Source organism: Miniopterus schreibersii (genome assembly GCF_964146895.1).
Source record: "Miniopterus schreibersii genome assembly, chromosome: 15".
Classification (NCBI taxonomy): domain Eukaryota; kingdom Metazoa; phylum Chordata; class Mammalia; order Chiroptera; family Miniopteridae; genus Miniopterus; species Miniopterus schreibersii.
In genome coordinates, this window is record NC_138115.1 from 13,020,055 (window position 1) to 13,045,974 (window position 25,920).

At 44.9% G+C, this 25,920-nt stretch overlaps 2 protein-coding genes across 11 annotated transcripts in view; one reads left to right on the forward strand and one right to left on the reverse strand.

Annotated features, from left to right (window-relative positions):
• Positions 1-587: 587 nt before the first annotated feature.
• PDHB (pyruvate dehydrogenase E1 subunit beta) lies at positions 588-6,185 on the forward strand. Of its 2 annotated transcripts, XM_081159314.1 has the most exons (11): positions 646-710; positions 808-861; positions 1,253-1,367; positions 2,111-2,218; positions 2,311-2,373; positions 2,463-2,498; positions 2,636-2,921; positions 3,590-3,700; positions 4,007-4,098; positions 5,230-5,371; positions 5,662-6,185. In XM_081159314.1, exons 4-11 carry the CDS (start codon positions 2,141-2,143, stop codon positions 5,805-5,807), a joined length of 954 nt encoding a protein of 317 aa, XP_081015440.1. In that variant the 5' UTR covers positions 646-710; positions 808-861; positions 1,253-1,367; positions 2,111-2,140; the 3' UTR covers positions 5,808-6,185. The 2 variants fall into 2 exon arrangements, with proteins under 2 accessions (XP_081015439.1, XP_081015440.1); XM_081159313.1 differs by lacking the exon at positions 1,253-1,367 and having other exon boundaries at positions 588-710.
• Positions 6,186-10,125: 3,940 nt separating this feature from the next.
• Positions 10,126-25,920, reverse strand: part of PXK (PX domain containing serine/threonine kinase like) — a 73,887-nt gene continuing 58,092 nt past the window's right edge. For 3 of the 9 annotated variants that reach the window (XM_081160772.1, XM_081160764.1, XM_081160771.1), the window contains exons 13-18: positions 24,588-24,636; positions 22,963-23,040; positions 22,355-22,441; positions 21,821-21,890; positions 18,892-18,954; positions 10,126-10,536 (exon numbers count right to left, since the gene is read on the reverse strand). In XM_081160772.1, coding sequence (XP_081016898.1) covers positions 10,325-10,536; positions 18,892-18,954; positions 21,821-21,890; positions 22,355-22,441; positions 22,963-23,040; positions 24,588-24,636 — 559 coding nt within the window. In that variant the 3' untranslated portion in view covers positions 10,126-10,324. Of the gene's footprint in view, positions 10,537-11,800; positions 11,834-13,888; positions 13,922-18,891; positions 18,955-21,820; positions 21,891-22,354; positions 22,442-22,962; positions 23,041-24,587; positions 24,637-25,920 lie in introns of those variants that run through there. The other 6 variants (XM_081160769.1, XM_081160766.1, XM_081160770.1 and 3 more) reach the window with 6 other exon arrangements.

Consider the following 25,920-nt stretch of genomic DNA (forward strand, 5'->3'; position numbering starts at 1 on the left):
TACCTCTGTCACTTTCTCTTACCATGTGAACACAACAAAACAGAACAAATCCTGGCTCACTTAACCGACCTCTGCTTCCGTTTACTCGTCTGTGAAATGGAGATAACACCACTTAGGACCTGCGAGGGTTCCTGTGAGAATTAAATGAGCCAGAAAGCACTTACCACAGCACACAGTAGGCGTTTAATGCGTCACTGAAAGCTCTCGCTCGCATTCTACGGAACCAGCCGCCAGGGCTGCCCGAGACCGGACTCGCTCGCCAGGTGTTAAGTTCCTGTCACTAGAACGTGTGCAGCGCTACTTGATGCCCAGCGGATTTCGGTGCCCGCAGAGGGCTGGCCTAGGTCATAATGTCCCTCCAGCCTCGAGTTAAGCGCTCAGAGTCTGACTTCTGGTCCCCGCGCCTCAAGCAACACAGCCCAAGAACGTGTCCTCCACAGGGACCCCGCGACCCAGCAGCCGCGGTCTCTCAAACATAAAGTAGATCGGGGCCGACCGCGGGCGGAGCTGCAGGACCGTCCCCCCGGGGCTGGGTGGGGGAGGGGACGGCACGCAGGCGCCGCGCCCTGCCATTGGCCCGCGCCGCGGGGAGGCGGGACCCTATACGTCGCAGCCCCGCCGTGCCGGCGGTGTCCGTCATTCGGCGGCGGCTAGAGGACACTGTTAAGATGGCGGTGGTGTCTGGGCTGGCGCGGAGACCCCTTGAGCAGGTAGGCGGCGGCGGAGTGCCGGCCCCACGACCCTGCGCGATCCCTGTCCTCCCTGCGTCCCCCCTGAGCGCCCTTTTTTTTTTTCTCCCCCCGCCAGGTCTCGGGGCTGCTGAGGAGGCGCTTCCACCGAACGGCGCCGGCGGCGCTGCAAGTAACTGGCCTGGAGATTATCCGGGGCGGGGCGGGGCGGGCCGGGCCGGGCCGGGCCGGGCCGGGCCGGGCAGGGGCCCCCGGTCCTGGGGTGGAGGCCGGGGTCGCGCCTGCGCGGTGGCGGGTGGGCGCGGGCCTGGGAGGGCGCGGGCTCCCGCATCCTGCCTGGGACTAGTGTTGCGTCGGCTCCGGCCCTGCGCGGAGCACCGGCCTGTTACCCTTCGGGACTCGTTGGAATCCGATGGGCGATCTGAGGACACTAGACTTGACGCTTTTTCCCTGACCACCCTCCCCCGCCCTTTATTTTTTATTGTGGTAAAATATATGTAACAAAATTAACCATTTAAAAGTGAGTATTCAGCGGCACGAAGACCATTCACCGTGTTTTGCAGCCATCGCCACCATCCATCTCCAGAATTTTAGCGTTTGCTAAACACTAACTCCCCGTTTCCCCTTGGCCCCTGCTGACCTCTATTGCACCTTCCGTACCTATCCTAAGTACGCCCTGTAAGTGGAATCCTGCAATATCTATCCTTTTCTGTTCTGGCTTATTTCAATAGCATAACATTTTCAGGGGTCATTCATGTAGCATGTGTCACAATTTCATTCTTTTTAAAGGCTGAATAACATTCCATTGTAAGCATATACCACATTTTGTTTAATCATCTGTTCATGGACATTTGGGTTGTTTCCACCTTTTGGATTTGTAAATAATACTGCTGTGAACACTTTTGTGCAAGAATCTGCCTCTGCTTTCAATTCTTTTGGAGATATATTGAGAAGAGGAATTGTTGGAACATATGGTAGTTCTATGTTCAACTTTTTGATGATCCCCCCCCCTTTTTTTTTTTTTACTAGAGGATTCTACCAACCTATATAGTAAGGTAACTCCTAGATCCTGAAGGCAAAATGTTTGGCAGTGCCTGGTACCTAGCGAGTGCTCAATATGTAGAATTATTTAGGCTCTTTTAACAATTCTCCAAGTGTGGAAGTAAAACAACCCAGTATGCTTTCTGCTTATGAAGTTTCGCTTAGGAACTGTCTGGCCAGCAAGGAGATCTATTAAGACTACCTACAAGTGTTAGAAATAATACTTCCAGAATTCTTTGATCTTTTAGAGAGAAGCCTGTTCTAGAGATGATTTTATATTATATACTGTGGGCAGCCTAGGTAATTATAAAGGGGGAGAATCTCAGTAGTATCCTAAATAATCCTGTAGCTTATTGACTATTTTCCCATACCTGTGACAGGTAACAGTTCGTGAGGCTATAAATCAAGGTATGGATGAGGAGCTGGAAAGAGATGAGAAAGTATTTCTGCTTGGGGAAGAAGTTGCCCAGTATGATGGGGCTTACAAGGTAACCAAGATACAGGGAAGCTATTACAAAATTGAGGTGACTATCTGCCCACAGAGACACATAAAAGTAATAGGGTCAATGCTTAATTTTAGGTTAGTCGAGGCCTATGGAAGAAATACGGAGATAAGAGGATTATAGACACACCCATATCTGAGGTAAGCCATCCATCAGGAAGCAGACCTTTAAAGTGTATACTGTTGTAATTTTTATGGGTTTTCACATATGTTTGTGTTTTGTTTTATAGATGGGCTTTGCTGGAATTGCCGTAGGTGCAGCTATGGTATGAATCTCATCCAAAGAGATTTTTAACATGACCCTTTGAAAGCATTATTTGAATGTTGGAGGAGCAGAGTAGTTGTTTGCCCCTCCTCATTGCTGTTTTAAGTATTTTTAACATACATGTTTTTTATTTGACAGGCTGGGTTGCGGCCCATTTGTGAATTTATGACCTTCAATTTCTCCATGCAAGCCATTGACCAGGTTATAAACTCAGCTGCCAAGACCTACTACATGTCAGGGGGCCTTCAGTCGGTGCCCATTGTCTTCAGGGGGCCCAATGGTGCCTCAGCAGGCGTAGCTGCCCAACACTCACAGTGCTTTGCTGCCTGGTATGGGCACTGCCCAGGCTTAAAGGTGGTGAGCCCCTGGAATTCAGAGGATGCTAAAGGACTTATTAAATCAGCCATTCGGGATAACAATCCAGGTCAGCAGAGTAACCCTTGGGTCTCTTTTGAACATTAAAGAACTAAAATGAAATCTTGCATGGAAGTCACCATTAAGAGCTTCTAGTTAAGCTTAGACATATCATATAACATCTTAATGATTTATAGATAAAGAAGGTAAAAAATGTGTTTTTCTTATTTTTGACTGCATGGCGGCCAGTTAGGTAAAGGAGACACTTACTACATACCTACAACACTGGTTTAACCTCATAGATAAAATTAGGATTGGTCGACCAGACTACAAATGCTAGTACCTAAACTATCCTCAAGGATACGGGACACGATAGACAGAGGCTTCCTAATCAGGAGAGTGAAACTTTTCACAAAACAAATGATAGTGGCACTGTCCCTCTCATGCGAGCATCTCCTAAGTTCTAAGGGGCCCTACAAGACTTACAACCAGGGGAGCAGTGGGCAGTGGCAGCTTGTCCTGGGCTGACCCCCTGAACCTGTTTCTAAGGCCCCCTTTTCTCTGACTTTCCAGTGAGCCAAAGCAGCTCCACCTAGGCGCTCTCCTATTGCATCGTCTATTCTAAGCCCTTGTTTCACTGTCCCCAGCTTTAGTAAACATTCCCTCTCTCAAAAAAATGTGTTGTGTGTACATTTTTAGTCATGTAGTTACTTTTGTTTAAATATTTGTATTTTGCAGTGGTGATGCTAGAAAATGAATTGATGTATGGAGTTCCTTTTGAATTTCCTGCAGAAGCTCAGTCAAAAGATTTTCTGGTTCCCATTGGAAAAGCCAAAATAGAACGGCAAGGTAAGAAAACTTACTGTACATTTAAACATTATTTGTAATCTAGCCCCTCTGTTTGTGTTATTCAGATTCATTCTACACTGTATTGCCCTTTACTGTGACTAGGGAAGTACAGGATGAGTTCAAGATAAGAATGGGTCATGCCCTAATTGCTCATACACTTGTGCTTTTCTAAATCTTAATCTTATAGATTTGTGTTTCATTTCTAGGAAGGTTGCCACATTCCTCATATTACTGGAATAAAGCTGCGTTGAAGACTTTACACGTGAATGTAGTTTCAATCTCTGATCTGTGACTACTTTGTTTCAGGGACACATATAACTGTAGTTGCCCATTCAAGGCCTGTGGGCCACTGCTTAGAAGCTGCAACAGTGCTGTCTAAAGAGGGAATTGAATGTGAGGTGAGTAGACATTCCCTTGTTCTTAAAGAATCAGAAAGATTCCTTTTAAATTTACGGCCCAGAAATAGGGGTTTGAGTCCTATAACAGGTTACCTAGATGTAAAGTCTTGCTTTGTCACTCAGTTCTGCCTCTGCTTAAAGCTGGGAATCTGCTTACTTTTCAAATAGAGTTTTTTACCACCTAGGTTCTGGATCTTTTAGAATAGTACCTGCTCTCTGAGCTTAAGATTCGGCCTTGGAGCTGGAGATTGGGAGAAGGGGAAACTTAGAAGTCAGTGAGTCTAACCTTTTCATCACCAGGACCTACCACATGTTAGTTACACTTGGGCAAGTTATGTACTCTAAATGTCAAAAGATATGGAGTGATCTTTAGAAAGATCAGCTGAGGGCTCTGGTGTGGCTCAGTTGGTTGGGTGCCCTAAAGGTCAGGGCACATGCTTGAATTTAGGGCTTGATCCCCAGTAGAGGGTGTGCAGCAGGCAGCTGATCAGTGTTCCATTCTCACATCGATGTTTCTCTCCCCCCCTTCTTCTCTCTCTAAAAATCAAATTCAAAAACCTTTTAAAAAAAGAAAGAACAGCTGAGAGAGAGCTGGCTACAGGAACAGAGTGGGAATAGTATATTTTCTGTCCCATCAGGATGGTTGTGAGAATTACCCTTAGTATAGTGCCTGGTACACCAGAAGCAGTCAAATGTTATTATTTTTTTTATTTTATTTTTTAATCCTCACCCGAGGATATTTTCTCCATTAGTTTCTAGAAGGGAGGGAGGAGTGGGGGAGAGAAAGAGAAACACACATTGATTGGTTGCCTCCCACATGTGCCCAGACCAGGGCGGAACCAGCCCTTGACTGGGAACTGAACCTGCGACCCTTTGGTCCATGCTGACACTCTGACCACTGAGCCAAACCAGCCAGGGAGGGTAAGTGAATTATGTAGGTTAACAGGAGCTGCTTGTAGTAAAGATAAAGATTTTGTTTTAATTAAATTTCCCATTATATCTCCTTTATGAATAGGCAGATTAGATTTTCCTAGACCCAAAGATGAATAGGAAACCAAAAGTGGTATTATCAGGATAAAACTATATGATGCAGTGGCTCTAGAAAGCTTATCTATTATATTATCTGTTTAGGTAATAAATCTACGAACTATCAGACCAATGGATGTTGAAACAATAGAAGCCAGTGTTATGAAGACCAATCATCTCATAACTGTGGAGGGAGGCTGGCCACAGTTTGGAGTAGGAGCTGAAATTTGTGCCAGGATCATGGAAGGTATTTCAGAAAAACTGGTTTTAAATGTCAAGCTATATTAAACACTGTGTACCTGGATATTTGATAAAGAGATTAAAAGCTAGGAGAGGCCAAAGGACTTGAACTTTCAATTTGTCAGCTTGACATTTTTTCTTTGGGTAAATGTTTTAAAAAGCAAAACCAGATCAGTCCCCAGGAATTAGCATTCCTTTAGATTCTTGTCTTTGGGCAGCCATACCTTTTGTAACAGGGTGTTAGTGTCCAGCTGGCTTTTCTTGCCTCTCTCTCAGTTACTCCTTCTCCTCTCCTAGGCCCTGCATTCAATTTCCTGGATGCTCCTGCAGTTCGTGTCACTGGTGCTGATGTCCCTATGCCTTATGCAAAGATTCTAGAAGACAACTCTGTACCTCAGGTTAAAGACATCATATTTGCAATAAAGAAAACATTGAATATCTAGTATGGACTTGAATATCAAGTCATTGGGATTTTATTTAAAATATGTGCTGACATTACCTGGATTGAAGTGTAAGATCTTATTATTCATTAATGTTTTTGTACTGGGAAGAAGTTTAAATGTGCTTGTATGTGGCATAACTCCATTCTTGCTGCTCTAGACTCCATGCCTATTTTTTGTCTGTTACAATTGCCATTTCTTTGAATAAGATTAATGTAAAATTTTTACCCTCTCACTAGAAGGACAAGGTATGAATGTGGCAGAGTCCTCATGAAAGATACATATATATATAAAAAGACAACTTGTATGTAAAAAAAAGCATATGATCTACATTTACTGTTAGATTGTTTTGATAAGGAATAAAGGATTTCCTAACTATGACTAATTGTATTTTTATATTCTTGAAAATAAATGTGGGATGGAAGTCTTAAAATTCTATTAAGAAATTAGTATCATCAAGAACTAATTATTAATTGTCTAGACCACATCATGCTTACTATAGGAACTTGTCCACACTCTGCCTATTCTAGGCGGTTCCAAGATGGCAGCAGATTAAGTGGAAGCTACACTGACACTCCCAGGACCAAACTGGAATTGCAACTAAAATATAGAAAAAACATCCTGAATAATCAACTGAAGACTAGCTGGAGAGAACCCTTATAACCAAGGATATAAAATGGAATTGAATAGAGGCTGGTAGGAAGTGTGGAGGCATGAGAGGGCTAGCTGGGCTCCCACAGGCAGCAGCTGAAGTTCCGGAGGGATATCTCAGCTGTGGGGGGTTCCCACTGAGAACTCGGGGGTCTAAACCCCAAGCTGGACTCCCCAGCTCAGAGCACCAGAACTGAGAAAGGTACCCACATAACAACTGGCTGTGAAAAGCAGTGGGGTTTCTGTATGCTAAGGAAAGATGGCTGGTATTGCAGGCACCCTCTTAAAGGGCCAATGCACAAAATTTTGTGTGCAGCTACTCACCTTGGGTTCCGGCAGAGGGAGGGCAGAGTGGACTAGAGCTGTGTGAGGAAAATCTAGAGGTGCTGGCTTTGGGGACAGAGCTTGGAGGGTGGCTATCTGGATTCCTGTGCTGAGTCATTCCCCCATACTGTAGAGGACATCTTTCACAGGCAGACATTTACCTTCCAAGCAGCTTTTGCCTGGGAGGGAAGCAATTACCCCAACCTGTGGAGTTTATGCTTTGCTGTGGTCTACACGAGGCTCATGAAGAGAATAAAAATCAGCCTGCAGGCAGAGGTGGACCTCTGGGTGCTTTGAGTCTTTGCCTGATCTGCTTCTGGACCCAAGGCTTGGACAAGCAGACCTTGGTGCGCATCTTGTTCCTTTCCAAATGCACCCAGCCCCAGCAGATGGAGCCACAAGCTGTGGATCACTGATGGATTTAAACGGTACCCAAGGCCAATCACAAACAGCATCTGACATTGGCCTGCACCAGAGACCCTCCAAAAAGACTGAGAGTCCTAGCAGATCTACCTAATACATAGAAACAAACTCAAACAAGCAGCCAAAATGGGGAGACAAAAAAAAAGCCCCAAAAGAAAGAAAAAGAATTCTCCAGAAAAGCCATATAAAATGGAGATAAGCAATTTATCAGATATAGACTTCAGAACAGTGATTGTAAGGATGCTCAACAGCATGAGAAAAGACATGGAAACTATGAAGGAAATTAAGAATGACATAGCACAAATAATACACAGGAAGGGATAAAGAGCAGATTAGTGGAAGCTGAGGATCGGATCAGAATTAATGATAGAAAAAAGCACTCAATCAGAGATCTAAAAAGAAACAATTAAAAAAACAGGAGGACAGTTTATGGGAGCTGTGCGACAACATGAAATGTAACAATATTCACATCACAGGAGTACCAGAAGTATACAGGGATAGAGAACCTGTTTGAAGACATAATGGCAGAAAACTTCCCTAACCTGGTCAAGGAAAAAGTCATGCAAGTTCAGGAGGCACAGAGGGTCCAAATAAGAAGAATCCAGAGTCCCACGCCCAGACACATCATAATTAAAATGCCAAAAATTCAAGACAGAATCTTAAAGGCAGAAAGAGAAAAGCAATCTGTTACTTTTTAGGTTGTGGGCTTGATCCCCAACATGGGACGTGCAGGAGGCAGCTGATCAATGACTCTCATCATTGATGTTTCTATCTCCCTCTCCCTTCCTCTCTCTGAAATCAGTAAGATATATTAAAAAGAAAAAAAAGAAAAGCAATCTGTTACCGACAAAGGAGCTCCCATAAGGCTGTCAGTTGATTTCTCATCAGAAACTCTACAGGCAAGAAGGGAATGGCATTAAGTATTCAAGGAAATGAAAAGCAAGGATCTGAAACCAAGACTACTCTATTCAGCAAGGCTATCATTCAAAATAGATGGTGAAATAAAGAGCTTCCCTGAAAAAAAAAGGCTAAAGGAGTTTATCACCATCAAACCAATGTTGCAGGAAATGTTAAAGAGACTGCTGTAATAAGAAGTAGAATGCTTGCCCAACTGGTGTGGCTCAGCAGTTAAGCACTGACCTATGATCCAGGAGATCATGGTTCAATTCTCGGTCAGGGCATATGTCAGGGTTGTGGGTTTGATCCCCAGTAGGGGGCATGCAGGAGGCAGCCGATCAATGACTCATCATTGATGTTTCTGTCTCTCTCTGTCCCTCTCCCTTCCTCTCTCTGAAATCAATAAAGACATATTTTTTATTAAAAAAAAAGTAGAATGCTTGGTAAAGCTCCCCTGTGAACACGTCCAGACCAGGCTTTTGTTTGCTGGGAGTTTTTTGATTACTGCTTTGATTTCATCAGCTGTTGTTGGCCTGTTCAGGTTTTCTGATTCTTCCTGCTTCAGTTTTACATGACCTCACTCATATGTGGAATCTAAAACAAAATAGACTGAGGAACAAAATAGATCCAGAGACAAAGAAGCATGGAACAGACTGATGAATCTTAGAGGAAAGGTGGGGGTGGGGAGTAGGTGGGGAGAGATTAATCAAAGAACTTATATGCATATATGCATAACCCATGGACACAGACAATAGTGTGGTGAAGGCCTGGGGGGGAGGGGAACAATGGTGGGGGGGAAAAGGGGACGTCTGTAATACTTTCAATAATAAAGATAATTTTTTTTTTTTTAAAGCCTAATAGGGTTCCTTTTAAAATTAAAGCAAAAATTCAAGTCAGGTAATTTCCCATTGCCAAAAAAACAGTCCTCCTGCTATTGCCCTCTTCAGAACTTGAGATGGAAAAGACAGGTTTAAATTAGTTATAAAAACATACAAGTGGTGACTAATTTAAACAGCAAGACAGGATTGTTAGCTCTTATTAAGAGGAAAAATATGACATAAAAGAAATGGGATAGGTGGGAAGAAAACTTTAGAAGCTGTGTGGATCTGGTCTTTGTTTACAAATGGTACTACAAAAAGTTCCCATTTAAAATATTTAGCCAAGCTATAGACAACCCATTTTCTTGACATGGTTTATTTTAATAAAAAATACAGCTGAACATATTTATCACAGATTACATGAAACTATAGACAGTGACATTCTCTCTGCATAGTAACCAACACTGATGTGTGTATTTGAATTTTTAAATGGATTACTTATAATCCTTTAAAGTGCAGTTTATTTAAGGATTTAAGCAAATCATAGAATAAAGGATCTTTCTAGTAAATGAGTAACATTTAAAGATGATGTATTTGAATAAATCTTTCAAAAATCAGAATTCTATAAATGCCAAATTCACTTGTGTTGTAACAATAATTCCTCACAAAACAAACTTAATTGCTGAGGAGTAAGATCCTCTAATAGGCAAGAGCATTTTCTGATAGTTTTATCTGTTCAATACGTTCTAACTATAAGGAACTAGGAGTTTAGAGTAGTTGCTTTAGCAGCCCCGAGTTCTATGACCACAACAGTATTCCCATTAGAGAATGTTACGAGTTTTCCCCATTCTATTTGAGGGGAAAATGAAGTCAGTTGCTTTTCTGACTCAGAGATATAGCTATGCTTTGGGCTACAGTGTTAATGTCTAAGATGAAATTAAGGTAGCAGAAATGGGAGTTAGGATCTAAGAAATAACCAGAAAAATGCTTTAGAGAAATAAAGAATGAGAGGAACGTTTCTAGAAGCTGTCTGATGACATAGGAAGGATTGCAACACAAAGGCCATTCACTGCCGTAACTGAATATTATCATTGTTTTTGTCCGTTTCCTTCAGTTGGTAGAAATATTGATTCTGATATGCTGCTGCCCCCAAAAGAAGCCCATTAGAGGATGAACAACTCCTTTAAAATAGTAATAAAGGAGCAAAATATTTCTTAAGGCAGCAATGCCCGCCTGATTTTAATCTCCATGAACATTTCCCTCTTGAAAAGCCCCTTACATGAGTATCTGCAGAACAGTATGTGGCTGTGCTGGCTCAGCAGTTCTTCATCCAGGGAGAGGTTGCTTTAGTGGTCGGAGGTGCGCGGAAAATAAAGAGCTTTTTCCTCCAAGTGTAAACACGAAGCGTTAGCCGATCTTGGGAGCACTATGATCACAGGTTTCGGCTTTCCTCAAAGTTCCTTTTTGGAAATTCTGGATGGAGCTGAGTAAGGCCCCTCGGCTCATGCCATTCACAGCCTGGGGCTGGAGCTGTGTGGCCACCTCTGTGCTCGAAGGAGGCAAGGGAGCTGCTGGTGGTGGAGGCGGAGGTGGAGGAGGTGGAGGTAATGTGGAAATCCCTGTAGGAGAAAAGGGACAGTCAGCGTCACCTCCACACACCCTGCGCCCATGCTACCTCAGTCCTGGGCAGAACGGACTTTAGTTAGACTGTAAGTGCTTTCCCTCAGAGGGGACAAGTGCCCAGTACTGCGTGATTTTTAAAATACTAAACAAGAAAGCTAGAAGCATCAAAGGGGGATGTGAATTAAAGGTTGCCAAACAACAGTCATGTGAGAAAAGACTGAACAATTATCACAGATTACATGAAACTATACATAGTGACATCCTCTCAGTGTAGATGAGGCTGTAATTCCATTTCCAAATTTTAGTCATGGTCCCCAAAGAAAAGTTCCATCAGCTACATTAGCCAGGTCCCGGGCAGCTCCACCTACTCCTGAGCCAGCAATTAAAGATAGATATCTGTATACAGAGCTAGGCTACCTGAGTACCAATTCATTATAAGGGATGAACAATTCTTTAGACGCTCCAACACACACAATATTTGAAGGATATAATTTAATATGAAATGGCAAACCACTAAGTATTCTTGGCAAGGAACCAGTGCCTTCCAGGTTATGGGTTCCCCAGGGGCATCTATCTCGAATAATCATTTCCTATTAGGATGCATTAAAGAAATATAAAAGCCTAATAATTGTTGCAATGCAAAGTAGAGGGCAAAGGGCTTTCTCTCCCCAGCAATGGTATTCTCAGGGAGGAGTCTTCCTCAAGCACCCTTCTTTTCACTGTGGCCCAACGCAGGAACAGAACACAGCTGCACTAACCCTACATCTTTGCTGAAGCATCAGGAAAGCCTGGAATGCCGAGCTCTGCCTTAGTGGGCAAGGAGAAGGGAACTGGACAGGTGTCTAAAACTTCCCTTAGCTTCCGGGCACACAAACATTTGGCACTTGAATGTTTTAGTTCTGGATGGATAAATGGACTGTTCTCCCAGGACAAAATAAACACTGAGTACTGAAAAAGCCCTGCCTTGAGGAACCTGCCTGTGCCACAGAGTTCATTGCCCCATTTCCTGTGAACCTTGCAGCTCTCAGTGACTCCACCCATCTGTTTCTAGCCTTACCCTCTATCCTTTCTGAGGGCTACACAAGGGAGACATTCTGCTAGATGGTTCCCCCCTAAACTGCTACTGAGCTGTGGTATTAGGTAAAGATATCAATCACCCTGTCCCTTTCTATGGATCAGTGGTTCAGGGTTGCCAATAAAGTACTTAGGTAAGTGCATGACAGGCAATGGTAACATTTTGTTTCACAGAAAACTACTTACCTTCCTTTACATCTTTACCCAAACCTAAGGCAGCTGAAATTAGAGAATCACACAGATACACACACTCATGCTCTGCAGTCTTGGCATTCTCAAATGATGATGTAGCAACACGAGTAAACATTAAACAGACAAATGAACAAATGTAATTTCTATTGGTTCTATACAATAACAAATAATGAATGAAGTTCGATTATATTCTATGCCACAGTGGAATGTTCCTGGCTTTATGTTACAGGGTTACAAAGATAAAAAGGACTTAAAGCCTAAAATGAGCATTGGGGTGAAGAGCGGGGTATGTGACATAATCATTCCTCGGAAGGGCGTTTTCTGATAGTGACCAGTGAAAAACCAGTAGGAGAGACTGCCCCTCTGAAGGCTCTTGGAACTCAACTGCTGCACAGAGAACCTGGAGGAGTGAGCAGGCACCAATGCCCCCTTCCCATCCAATGACCAGGAAAGGGCAGCAGAATCTGGCCTTGACATTCAGGGCCCAGCATGTACGGATGAGCATCGGCCTTCCTGCCTTCCAGCTTTGTGCTTTGAACCTGGCAGAAGATTCCCTGCGGGTTACAGATGAGGAGACAGGCTCTGGGCTGCAACAGCACTCGTGTCCTAAAGACACAGAACTGGCCATCCAGAGACAGTACCCCTCCAGCCCAGGATTCTGGGAGGCTAGAAATGGGCCCTCAGGGGCTGGACTTGGGTATGGGCTGCTGACACAGACAAAACTGCTCGGCTTTCACAAGGAAGCGACCCTTGACTTTGGCTTCATTACTTGGAGCTCAAAATTAAAAGTGCAAATTCACTGCCATAGTGTTTGGGAGGTGGGGGTGGTGTTCAGTAAATGAATATTCATTTTCCAAGTAAAGGCTGAGAGTGTTACCACTTTTAGTGAATTTCTTGGAATACGTAGGTAGTATAAATAAATACACTGTCCAAAGTGCCACAGGGTAACCTGTGTCTATAAAGCAAATGGGATGCCAAGGGCTGTGCGAAAGGAGAGGCTGCTCATCCAGGGGCATAGAGCAAGGTCCCAAGGTTGCCCTAATGTCCGCTCACAGAGAGTTGGACCAATCACAAAGGGCCTGACGTGCCATGACGTCCACTTTTCCTCACTGGGCCTGGGACACCTAATGGCAGATCTTGATGTGTATGATCAGGACAAGGGAATTTAACTTGCCGGCTCAGAGCACTTTGGGAGGAGAGAGGACCAGGAATCAGAAGGTCAACAGTGGAGGAGGCAAGAGCCAACTACTCTACCCTCCCCAGAATCCCATCTACCAAACCAAATGGGACCCTGGCAATCTAGCCAAGGCCCTGGAACAGGCCACAGACTGTTGTGACAAAAGCATAAGTGAGAAACATCCTGGCCAGCCTTGTGGAAAGAACATCTCAGGGTCCCCTTTCCTGGGGCCAATTTAGCAATCTACAGGTGACCGTAAGTCAGCGTTCCTTTGTGGTCCACACATAGAGGTGGGGAGGTCACAGGGCCCCCAGACCAACACCAGACCTGCCAGCTACTACCCTCAAGAGAATAGAGAGCCATGTCCTGGAAGCAGGCAGCACCCAGCTATTGGGATCTGCCTTCACCTTTTGTCTCAGACAGATGAGGAGGCTGCCCTCATGTCCCAACTTAAGAATTATTAAGGATGCTTAAAAAAGAACTGCTGTTTCATCAGTTATAAAGCCAGTAAGCTGTCTCTCCATAACCAAGAACTCAACTGCCTAGCACCCTTTCCCTTTCATCAGAGTAACAAGGAACCATCACTTTTGCAGGGACAGGACTCTGAGTTAAAATATGCCAAAGTGGCATACGGTTGATTTGTAGGTTTTAGAGCTGTATTTTAAAACTAAAATCAGAGTGAAAATGAAGATTTTGAGGGTCATGATGGAAATGAAATGAATGGAAATGAATTCACTTGGGCGCTTTTTAAAGATGCTGTATTTCACTTAAGTGTTTGGATAAGGAAATTGTCTCGAATCTGCTTCCCCATTTGTTCACCACTCAGTGACGAGATGCACTGGGTCCCATTTCACACTCAGAAGCAGCATCTTTAAAGTGAAAGGTATCAGTACAGCTTACTTTACCGAAAACTCACGTTCAAAATGGCGCATGCTCTACTGAAAACAGCAAAGAGAGAGAGAAAGGACAGTCATTATTCAGATTTTAGTGCCATTTAATCAAATAGTAAGAGACAGTAAAATATTAGTCTGAACCACGCTGGTTATTCTCACTGCCAAGCTGGGAGACACGCAAGTTAAACATGGAATGCACTGGTTTGTAAACGTTTTCCCTGTCTAGATTCCAGGTGAAATGCGAATCCAGGATAACACTTTCCCTGACAGTGAATCTGAGTCCCTGATCAACCAACCTGCCCCCTGCCCAGAGGAAGTGAGGCCCATGTGGGGCAGGTCACTTGGTGCAGCAGGGAGGATGCTGGGGACCCCGCCAAACCCCCACCCCCACCAGGGAGGGGAGGGCTGTGAGAGGGCAGGAGAGCAGAAACACTGGGCTCAGAGAAGCACTGCCAGGCAGACCTGCTCATCCCAAAGCGGGCCACTGCTTTGTGCCAGCGTAGGTTCTGATAGAAATTCCTATGGCTAGAGGCATCAATTCTGAACCTAAAGTGGGCTTCAGACTTTGATTTGGACACACAGATTCTGGAAACTCCAACATTGTAAAGAACCTCATCTCTTCTTTTGTGCCTCATTTATTCTCAACCCTCTGTCCTGTTAGTCAAGTTCTCAGTCACTCTGTGCCCATCAGGCTCTTTCTCCCTCCTCCAGCTCCTGCCCAGATAAGAAACTCCCCTCTCTCTCCAGTCCTTCTTACACACTGGCTTTTCTACAAACTGTCAGCTCTCTGATTTCAAAATTATTGCTTAAAATTATAAACTGCAAGAGAGAAGGGCTAGAATTCTCTTGCAGGGCATTCATAACTTATACTTGATAGTACTTGACTGCTTACAAAGCCTTGTCCTATACATTATCTTCCTGGTCAAGACCAGGAAATCTTTCCAAAGACAGCTTTAAAGAATGCAAACTGCTGTCCAAGGTCACAGCTGGAAAGTGGTAGAGTCACAAACCAGGCCTGGGGTTCCTAATTCCGCTTTCAGGGTTCTTTGCCTGGGAACCAAGCACAGTGCTTACCTGCGGAGCACAGGCTGTGCCATGCACCCAAGAGCCGGCACTCAAGAAAAATCATAGGATAAGTGAGCAGACAGCCATTTTCATCCTGGCTCTAGCACCCCCTACATGTGTGACCTTGGTCAAAGTCCTTTAACCCCACTAGAGCCTCAGTTTCTTTGTCTATAAAATGGAGCTCTGGAAGAATCCATGCTCCTTGGATAGGAAGGCATTCATGAGGATCAAATGGAACAACGACTATATATCACCAAGAGCAGCACAAAATAAGTGCTCAAAATGTGTTAAATATGATTATTAAAAACAACAAGAATCTAGGACCTCCTGCTTACTTAGCTTTCCATAAATACTCTTGCAAACCTATTTTAAAAAATAAAAAAATAAAAAACACAAAGCCTGCTTGCTCCCAAAGGGAGGGTGGGAGGGAATATTTGTGTGTAAATTGGCATCTTCTAAACCCCTCACCTCTATGAATTCAGTGCAAACACTAGTTGGTGGCATTTACCATGATATAGGATAAAGAATTCTAAAGTTCTTGAAAGAGTGAACTTCTAGAGGCAGGAAACATAACCTTTAGCAGAAAACAAAGTGCTAGGAATGTTCTTACTGAAAAAGGGGTTTAGAGAATCCCACCCCACCTGATGGAAGCCCCAGCAGAATTAGGGAAATGGTATTTCTCCCATCAAATTGGTAAGGACCTCAAGAAGAGGCCCCAGGGCATGGAGGTACAATAAATTGGGAGAGGCCCCAAACCTTATACAAATGCTGGAAAGGGCTCATGAGAGTAAGATCACTTCACTTACAAACATCTGGCACTTCTGCACCATCCTAAAAGTAACTGAACTTAAGACCACTCTCAACTACCACGAATGTGCTTAAAATCGACTCTTTCAGGAAGAAAGGCAATGCTGTGGAAATGTACTTGCCTAAGGTGATCTATTGCTGAGCAAACTGTCAAAGGCAGGGTCCACAGCAGATGTACAGGATGCTTGATTAGAAGGAGCTGCGAGACAGTCTCCTCTAACTCCCACCCTTTAGCCTTTGACAGAGGAGGTAAAACCCAGACACGGAGAGTGACTCACTGAAGCTCTCCGGGTAACTCAGTGTGCTGAGGGCTTACTGTGTGCAGGCACTGTTCTAACCTCGTACTCACTGGATCCTCTTAATAACTTGATTAGGCAGGCACTGTTATTACCCTTATTTATGAATAGGAAACCCGGAACACAGGGAGGTTTAGTGTCTTGCTCAATGTCCCAGAACTAGCAAGTGTTGGCTCTCAAGTTTAGGTTCCCTGGCCCAATGAGAAATTCCCAAGAGCTCCTAGACTGAGTTGTGTTTGAGATGCCACCTTGAGCGGGAATTCTTTTTTAATACTAGCCCTTGAAAATGAAGAATTTTCCTTCATTTCTTGAGAAATTGTATTTCATCATAAAGCTGAAAGACTCTCTCTTTGAATTAAGCTCCCAGATGGACCATAAACTTAGAAGTAAGGACATAAATTGGAGTAAATGATTCCAGCAACAAGATGGGCAGTGTGCAGAGGGGCAGTGAGAAACATGAGCCCAATGAGAAGCCTGGCCTCCAGTCCTGGGAGGAAGGACCCGTCTAAGCAGAGGCTGATGAACTAGAAGTTGCCACCCAGCAGAAGCCTTGAAGGCAGAGCAAGTCCAAGCAAATCACCCACAAGGATTTACCAAGCTCCTCTCATGGTACAGTGCACAAGGGCTTCCACCTGAGGTCTTGTACAGAACACATCTCTAGATGTTGCTTGTTGGTGGCCTAGTTTTTCAGGTGGATTCTCTATTTAAGAAGGGGAACTATCGGGAGAAAAAATGCCCATGGTTGGACACCAGAGAAAGCATTTGCTTGGATAGTATCTATCATTTTGGCGCTTCCCACAGGAGCTAGAAATGTGACTCCATGCCAGCTGGGGCCTTGCCTGTCAGTTTATCTCTGTAACTCATGGCCACGCACAGTGCCAGGCACACTGCAGGCTCTCAATAAATGCATCTTGAGTAACTGAATGAATAAACTCACTGTGGGTGCCCCCTATAGGGACTCAAATGGTAGGCTGACAGGCAAGTGCCAGTTAGCATTTTAATGATATGCATTACAATAAATGCCCAGCAGAGGTCAGAGCAGAATCTTTGGGGGCCCAGATGATAATTTCATCAACATTAAAGGAGATAAAGGAAAGAAGGAGCCAATATCTGCTGGAAACGTCTCATCTCTGCCATGCATTGTGATTGGGGCCTCACATACGTTTCCCTCTGAATGCTTATGTTTCCCCCTCAAGACAGATATTTCCAAATTCACAGTGATGCCCCGCAACTGCTCCCACTCTCCTCAGACAGTCTTTCCAACACTGACTCTAATTACAAGATTCCTCTTTTCCTTCCCTCATTCTAAAAGTTACCTCATCTCATGCAAACCTGCTATGTATGAGATAGCCCCCATTCAAATCATAGGTAAATTAGAGGATTGACAGCAACAACAAAATCCAAATAGACTGTGAATTCCTCAAGGCATTTAAAAATGAGAACTGGCATTAACTTACCAGGACCACATCTAAGGCACATGGCGAGTGCTCTGCACTCTAAACAGACGCTTCATTTGTTAAAGGAGGGTTTGTGGAGTCTCACTATTCATTCTCTCCAACGTCCTTAATATGTCTAACTGGTGTGACATTAATATCCTGTCTACTAGAAAATGGCTCAACGTGATCTGGGCAGATCTCCAGAAATTTCTGATCAGCTATACAGGTCACCTCTACAAAAGATAGAGAAGTCTATTTTCTGTCTTGATCAATATTTGGGGGCTTTCTTGTAAAAATCTGCTGACAAAGTCAGCCAGGGAAAAGAATATCATCCCCAGGAGCCAGGTACTTTGGTGCCGGCTCCAGCACGCTCGGCAGCAAGCCACCAGTAATGGTCCTCGGCCAGCAAGGATGAAACCCACCAGCCAGGAGGAAGCTGTTCAAACCAGTCCTCTTACATCTGCTTGTCGTCTTTTAGGAAGGTCAGCTGGGAGCATTTGCGAGCTGTTGAGCAATGATGCACTTGGTAGCTCCCAGGTGCCGCCCTAAACCTTAATGCATATGATATCAACTCATGTATCAGCCCCAGCCAATGACGGTCCTTTAGACAGTTGCAGCAACTTCCAAGCACAGCAGCAAGTGCTGAGTGGCAGAACCAGCTCCTCTGACATCTAGAACATCTGGTTCATTTAAGAACAAAGGAGATACTGGTACTCCAATGTGTTTTTATGGGGCTTATGAAATGGTTAGAGAGAGATATCAGTTCAAAACAAAAGGAAGAAAGATAGCATTATGAGGCAACGCCACAGAAGAGATTGTTTTTATAAGTATTCCCAAGATAAATTTTTTCTACATTTTTCCAACAAAACTTGCAGAATCTGATTTAATTCACAAAGGTGAAACAGAAGCTAGCCACAGAAGAATATCCTGGTGATTAAATGAACTGCAGAGCAGAACAGAACAGAACAGTTATCAGGAAATCAGAAACTCGGCGGTTATTTTACTCCCACACCTGGGAGTCTCACCAGTTTTGCTCTGTGACAAAACCAACATTATGGCTGGGTTCCCTGAGGAGAGAGTTCGAGAAGGACAGGGCCCCTGGGCAGCAGTGCAACTGCTGTGTTCAGCCGAGCAGGAGCCCTGCAGCAGGCTTTCGGCAGAGAGAGCCTCTGCCGAAAGAGGGTGGTTAGTGACCCTGAAACCAACTATTCCATTCTTGTGAAACTTGAGTCTGTAAATCCAGACCCTCATCTTTTCCAATGACACTGCTAACGTGCACTCTCACCGGTTCATGGAGAAGGCTGGCACTACCTAACCCTGACAAGCCTGGGCCCAGGTGAGAAGAGAAAGCCCCGCTCCTCTGCCCGCAGGAGGAGAGCAGGAGGCAGGCTACTTTGCCTCCATCACTAACCTGCTGTAGAGGGTGGAGTAGGCGATGACGGGGATGTGAGAGGTGAGCTCGCCCCAGATCCTGCTAAGAGAAAACACAGAAAAGTTATGGGGACCAAAGAAAGATCTGGAATTTGGCCTGAGGTGGGCCCCACCATTGTTTGAGAACCTGCACTTGGCTTAATAGATGGGCCTTGCAGTAAAAGTTGAGGAGGGACAGAGAATTCAGGGAAGGGACAAGTGACCACAGGCTTCTACTCCAGGATGGGGCTAGGATTAAGGTTGGGCTGCCCCCCCACAACTTGCTTATTTGAAACCAACTTTTCAAAGTCGACAGCTATGCAATTGGCTGCAGTACCTCTTCTTGACCCAACCTCTGTCCCTGGGTAATGAATGACAAATGACAGTGCCCCAGCAGTACAGGGGACAGGGAGGTGCAGAGCAGTCCTAAGAAAGTGAGGGCATCTCCCCAGCAATGCTCTGGGTAGAGGTTCCATTTTACCAGCAGGTACATTCAATTAGATAGGGTCAGCCTATTCAGTGTGTGGATTTCCCAGGCCTTTTCTTACTTAAAATTCAATAAATACCCTTATTTACATGAAAACAATGTACATATTCCCATATGTTGCATGCATTTTTCTGTATCCAGTCACCTTATTATATTTCAAATATTCCCAAATTCTCAGTATCTCCCCAGTGCTCAGAAACCCCCAGAATATACCCTGTTGTCCTAACATGGAAGTAGCCCAGTGAGCAGACAGAGGAACTACATAAGCCACCTCCCCAGCACGGAGGTCCTATCAAGTGGTTAACCACAGCTCCGGGGGGGGGGGGGGGGCTGTGATCCTGCCCTGGAGACACCACTAGCCTTACTGGGGAAGCCTCCAACCATCCTCTCACCCACTACCCACAGGACATGTTGACATGACATGGACACTGGGCATGAGGAGAAATGTCCTAATTCAACCACACCACCCTCTTTTCCACGATGTGAATACCTTTCCACTATCTGCAATATTCTCTCACCTCCCTGTAAACTATAAGAGTTTTACTGGTAAAGGAGGTGAGTCAACTTATCCTGTTTTCAAACTGCTTGGCAGTGCCAACATTGATTCTAACGGGGAGAAGATTGAACATGTGGTCCCAGTGGGCTCTGGAGGTGGTCTGCACATTTGCATCCACTGCTACTTTGCTCTCCTAAACTCCTTGAGGGCAAGGCGGTGTCTTGGAGTCCTCGGGACCCCATCTGGCTGCCTCTGGTATAGGGCCTTGCAGGCAGGCAGTTGCCTCAGGAAGACGGAAAACACAGTCAGGCTTTCTCTGCTTTATAAAGAACTGGCTGCTGGACAGAATGACTAACCAGTCAGACATGCTGGTTGGAGACATGAGTCTCAGCGGTGACAATGACTGGCCCATCCCATCCACCATGGAGAAAACAGACCTCCAACTGTGGAATTACCCACCGGCCACAACATCCTCCAGCCCTTCTCCTTTGTCAGCCTCCACACCCCTACAGCCTACCTCCGTCCTCATGGGACCTCCAGGGCCTGGCCTCCCCTCCTCCCTTCTCGCTCCCCCTGAGCCCTTCTTTAGCCTGGACCCTGCAGGCAGCCTTGTCCGCATGATTCCCACCCTCTGTGTGCAGTCTACGACCTTCTCCCACCCCTTCCAATGTCCAGCTCCGCCCACACCACCCTCGTTTTCTGGCTGGGGATAGTCCACCTCGTGTGCCACTCCCTGTTTCTCCTTGTGCCTGCAGCAGATGTCCTCTGCCCTGACTTCACCGAGAGGACCTGAGAACACTCTCAATTTCCTGCCTTCTGCTTTTAAATGCCTCTACCTCTTACCTGCCCCTCCTGGCTCCTGCCTCCAGGAGATGGATGGGCTCCTCCAAGGCTGAGACTGAGTTGGGCTCTTGATGCCGAGCCGTTGGCCTTCTAGACCCTTCACCTGTCATTCTCTCTTTTGCATCTTTAGCTTCTCCCCATCTGCTAGGTCCTTCTCCTGCCTAAAAGTATATGCAGCTGGCCTGGCCAGGTGGCTGGGTTGGTTGGAGCATCATCTCATGCACCAAAAAGGCTGTGGGTTCTATCCCCAGTAAGGGCACACACAGGAGGAAACCCATCAATGTTTCTCTCTCTCTCTTTCCCTCTCCTTCTCTCTCTAAAATCAATTGAAAAAACAAAACAAAACCCAACCATATTCTCCAGTGAGGATTAAAAAAAAGTATATGCAGCTATTCCTGAACCTAAAGAAACCCCCCTTTATTGGGGCTTCCAGGGCTAAGTTGGAGTTGCCTGGGTTAGAGTGAACCCTCCCCTGCTCTATGTGGAACTCTACTTCAGAATTATAAGGTAGAAGAACTGGAAGTTCTCAAGGGATCATTCAATTTGGCCCTAATTGCTAAAGATGGGCACATCAAGGCCCAAAGCCTGTGGGGCTGGGGAGGGGCAGCCAGGAGCAGCAGCTATGACAGCCAGCTCAGGACAGTGCTCTCTGTACCATCTCGGCCCTTCTGGAATGATGATTCCTGCCATCCCCACACACTATCGAGTCCTTAACAAAGGGAGGGCACATTCTCCTACCATGTGGTGACTGGAGCAGAGGACAGGACTTAGGGTGACTTCTGTTCATGCAGGCTCCACTGAAAAACAGGATGCCTTGAATTTTAAGTTGGGGTGGGTTTTCTGTGGATAATGCTCATCTTTTGTTGACCAAGTCCTGCCATTAGTGAAGAGGCTGGCTGATCCAATGACCTCTGCAGCCCCTTCCAGCACTCAAGTCCTGGGAGCCAAGGATGCTGCCAGAATCCTTCATTAGGGGCAGAAGTCTTTTGTTTTCTACATTTGTTACCACACTCTGGCTACCAGAACCCAATATCCCTTCACCAACTACAGGCTCCTGGTCCCGGCCTTTGGGGGCTGGCTCCACGACAATCTATAACCGGTTACCTGAATTATTGGAGTTGCTATATTTTGCTGACTGTTCTTCACTATTTTCAATAGCAGATCGTTTTGACTTCTTTAAAAATAAAAAGAGAAAGGGGGGAAAGCAAAGAGTAAACACACTGACACTGACACTTAGAATAAAAATACTTCCTAGGCATGCAGTTAAACTATCCACACACAGGGTCATATTTGGCCTCATAACTTAATGCAGTGCAGAAGTCACAAGCCAAAACCGAAGGGGAAAATAAAACCAACCATGCTGACTTATCTCAGGCCAGTCACTCCCCCAGTTACATTAGGCCATAATCGGCCCAGCAAGCCATGCCAGGAAACTATACGGTCCATCTCTTTCCTGATATTATGTAGCTCCTTTTTAAAAGCTGCAAACCAGTCATCTGCAAATAGTTTTGGCTTTCAAGGTGATAAAGCACAAAATCTGTCATTGACTAAATGTGCACCGTTAACCTAGAACTTTCTTCAGGTGGAGCCCAGAGCTTTTCTTTACACAGAGAAAATTCAGAGAGACAGCAGGCTGACCTTTCGAGCTAAAATCTTTCTCTTTTTCCTTTCTTCTTCAGATCCATGGTGCGACTGAGCTCTTGTCAGTCTTCGGTGCTGGTGAATCTGTAAGAGAACACAATACACCACAAATGTAAGTGTATCCTACACTAACAAAAACCTAATGTGTTGTGCCAAATCAAATTGTCTGGATGAAAAATCTTTTCCTGCTCAGCCTGCTTGCCTCCAAGGTCAGGTGTGGATATCTGGGAGAAGGGTATGCCTAGGGGTGAAGACCCTTCTCATTTCTCCCAATTTCTTCCTGCCTTTCTTTTGTGAAAGATGAGAGTGGTCCCCAGCACCTCTGAGCACGGACCATGCATGCTCCCCATGACCCAGCCTGCCCTGATCATAAAGGATGACCTCCACCTTCTGTGGACCTGTTTGTTAACCCAACAGGCTGAGCTCAAGGGAACAACAGTGAAGGATTCAGCTGCCTCATGGCATTGAGCCTGGAGCCTGGTTCAGAGCAAGTATGCAAGAAATGCTTGTGGAACGAACTATCAGCTAAAAGTAATCACCGGGAATTCCAGGCAGAGGATGACAACACTAAAGAAAAAGGACAGTGAGGAATGGTGCGCAGTTACCTGTTTCTGCTCTTCAGTTAGTCTCTTTTCTATACATTCCTTGGCAATTCTCAATGCCTCTTTTAACTTGGTGGGAATCTGAAAGAGAAAAAAGTACATCATCTATTGAGGAAAATGGCCGGAGATTCTCCCAAATGCCGGTTTTAATGAAGGAGCAGTTCATTGTTATCAAGGAGGGCATCTGGCCCGGCTGGTGTGGCTCAGTGGTTGAGCATCGACCTAGGAACCAGGAGGCCACGGTTCAATTCCCAGTCAGGGTACATGCCCAGGTTGCAGGCTCAATCCCCAGTAGGGGGTGAGCAGGAGGCAGCCAATTGATGATTCCCTCTCATCATTGATGTTTCTGTCCCTCTCTCCATCTCCCTTCCTCTCTCTCTAAAGTTGATAAAAACATATTTTAAAAAAAAGGAGGGCAGCCCAGCCGGGGATGGCTCAGCAGTTGAGCATCGACCTAGGATCCAGGAGATTGCAGTTCGATTCCCGGTGAGGGCACATGCCCAGGTTGAGGGCTCGGTCCTCAGTCAGGGGCGTGCAGGAGGCAGCCGATCAATGACTCTCATCATTGATGTTTCTATCTCTCTCTCCCTCTCCCGTCCTCTCTCTGAAATCAATAAAGACATATTTAAAAATAAATAAATAATAAAAGTACTTGTGACTTTGTTACCAAAGTTCATAGATATTTTCATATCATTTTACTCTTTTACGTGGATCATCTCAGGTATCCAATGACAGGAGACAGGCATTGCTCATCAACCCCACACACTGTGTAAAGCAGACCCAAAGATCAGGCATTTGCCATAGATCAGTGGCTCTCAAATGGGGGTGATTTTTTTTTTTTTTTTAATTCTCACCTGAGGATATTTTTTTTCATTGCTTTTTCAGAGAGAGGCAGGGAGAGAGAGAAACATCGATGGATTGCCTCCTGTATGCACCCTGACTGGGGATTAAACCCTGCAACCTAGGTATGTGCCCTGACTGGGAATCAAACCCACAACCTTTTGGTGTACGGGATGACACTCCAACCGACTGAGCCACCCAGCCAGGGTTGGAGGCATTTTTGATTGTCACAGTGTGTGGGGTGCAGGGGAAGTACTACTCACATCCAGTGGGGGCAGGCCAGGGATGCCGCTTAACATCCTACAAAGCACAGGACAGCCCCCCACAACTATCTGACCCAAATGTCAAATGCTGTGGCTGAGAAACCCTCCTTAGATAAACGGCTGGTATTAAAAAAGCAAAGTAAGGCATGGTGTTTTGTGCTCCGAAGCCCCTGCTCTCTCCACACCACACAACACTGATGCTTCCCAGGATGCTTCCTTCCGGGCTGACACAGGTATTCTTTATACACTGTATTTATATCCTTTCTTCCCCCTTCAGGCCACATAATAATCGTTTTCCTGGCTACTACAATATCTTAATAAATTTTACTTTTATTATATAAAAATATTTTATCTACTAGATGCACTATGAATTATTAAATTATTCCCTAATTGTAGGATATTTAGATTGTTTTCCAATTTTCCCTATTGTAAGTACTGCGTCATCTCTTTTTTAGTTAAAAAGCATTAACTTTCAAAGTTAACTTATTTATGTCACAAACCAAAAGATGGTATGATTTGCTTTACCTTAAACTGTGGCTTTTCAGAAGTGGTTAGTAAAACATCACTGAACAATCTGTAAAGAGAAGAAGAAAAAAATCTTTCTTAAAACAGATGCACTCTCAGAAGACAACAGAAGCAGAAAGAGACCTCTGTAGCCCATGAGGTGCCCCCCCAGGCCTGACGCATTCCACCATTTCATGTTTATCAACACACTCAAAAAAGTTAATGGGCCACCCAGTGTGACCTTGGGGAAAATCCCACTCCAGTTACCGGGGGCACTGGGTCAGCTGTGTACTGGAGGTTATTTCCTCACCAAAGGGCAAAAGTCCTTTCATGCTATGCAGTAAATTAATTTACACTTAAAAGGAATCATTTTTGCAAACTATTATTCATTATATTATTTACATTATATTGCAAATAATATATGCAGTAGATATTAAATAAAATAGCTGGTTTTCTTTGTTTCTTGTCCCAGAGGAGAATTAAATTTATCCTAGAGCTTTAATAAAATAAAAACATGCACGTAAGTGGAAAGGAATTGTCCTGATTAGAATCTAACGAGAAAATAATTTTCTTCTAAGAAAAGCAGTGTTTCTCGTGCTCTCTTAAAAAGAAATGGCAGATTTTAGTGTAAATCTACTCTCTCTTCAAAACTATGTTATTAAAAACAATAGCTTGAGGAGTTCTGAACTGTTTTGGCTAAAACAGGTTGGCAGGTTTGAGCGGGTGTTTGGGCAACGCGCAGGTATCTGTAAGGGAGGCTCTCCCCTTGGGAAAGCAGGAGCTACGTGCCAAGGAGAAAGACAGGTTAGCCTTTCTCCGGCCTCAAGGTAGAGACGTAACTCTCCCCTCCAAGGCCATGGGTCCATTTACTTCCAGACAACACATGTGAACTGGACACAGTCCACACCTCTACAAGTCTCTTCTCAAGGCTGAAGCCCACAGGATAGAAAGATTTAAGGAAGGAAATAATATTTGGATTCACCTTAGAACTGGAAGACTGAGAGAAAATGTAAGGGCTGTGGGTGCGGAAATACAAACCCAAGTGAATCAACGTGGATTTGGGCTCTTTCCTAACTCCAAATGCATTCTGTTCTAAGTCTGTGAAAACTGTTTTGTTTCCCTAACAGGATCAATGTTCCCATGTCCACAGTGTTATTAATGGCAGCTGGTTTGCAGAGGGGCTCGCCAGTGTCAGTCACACAGTAGAATGTTCTATTCGCAGGGCAGAGGTTTGGACTGCTCTGTTCCTCATGGTGTCCCCAGGGCCTAGAACGCGCCTGGGCTAAAGCAGACCCTCTACAAGGAACCTGAACTTCCCGCTACCTCCTCTGGACTCCTGTTGTATGCACTTCAA

What these genes read in the sequence shown, in the direction of transcription:
- PDHB (XM_081159313.1), top strand. Translation starts at nt 669, where the DNA reads ATGGCGGTGGTGTCTGGGCTGGCGCGGAGACCCCTTGAGCAG. An exon ending in TTGCCGTAGGTGCAGCTATG is followed by an intron (nt 2,499 to 2,635) that starts GTATGAATCTCA and finishes TTTATTTGACAG; the next exon opens with GCTGGGTTGCGGCCCATTTG. An exon ending in AAGAGGGAATTGAATGTGAG is followed by an intron (nt 4,099 to 5,229) that starts GTGAGTAGACAT and finishes TTATCTGTTTAG; the next exon opens with GTAATAAATCTACGAACTAT.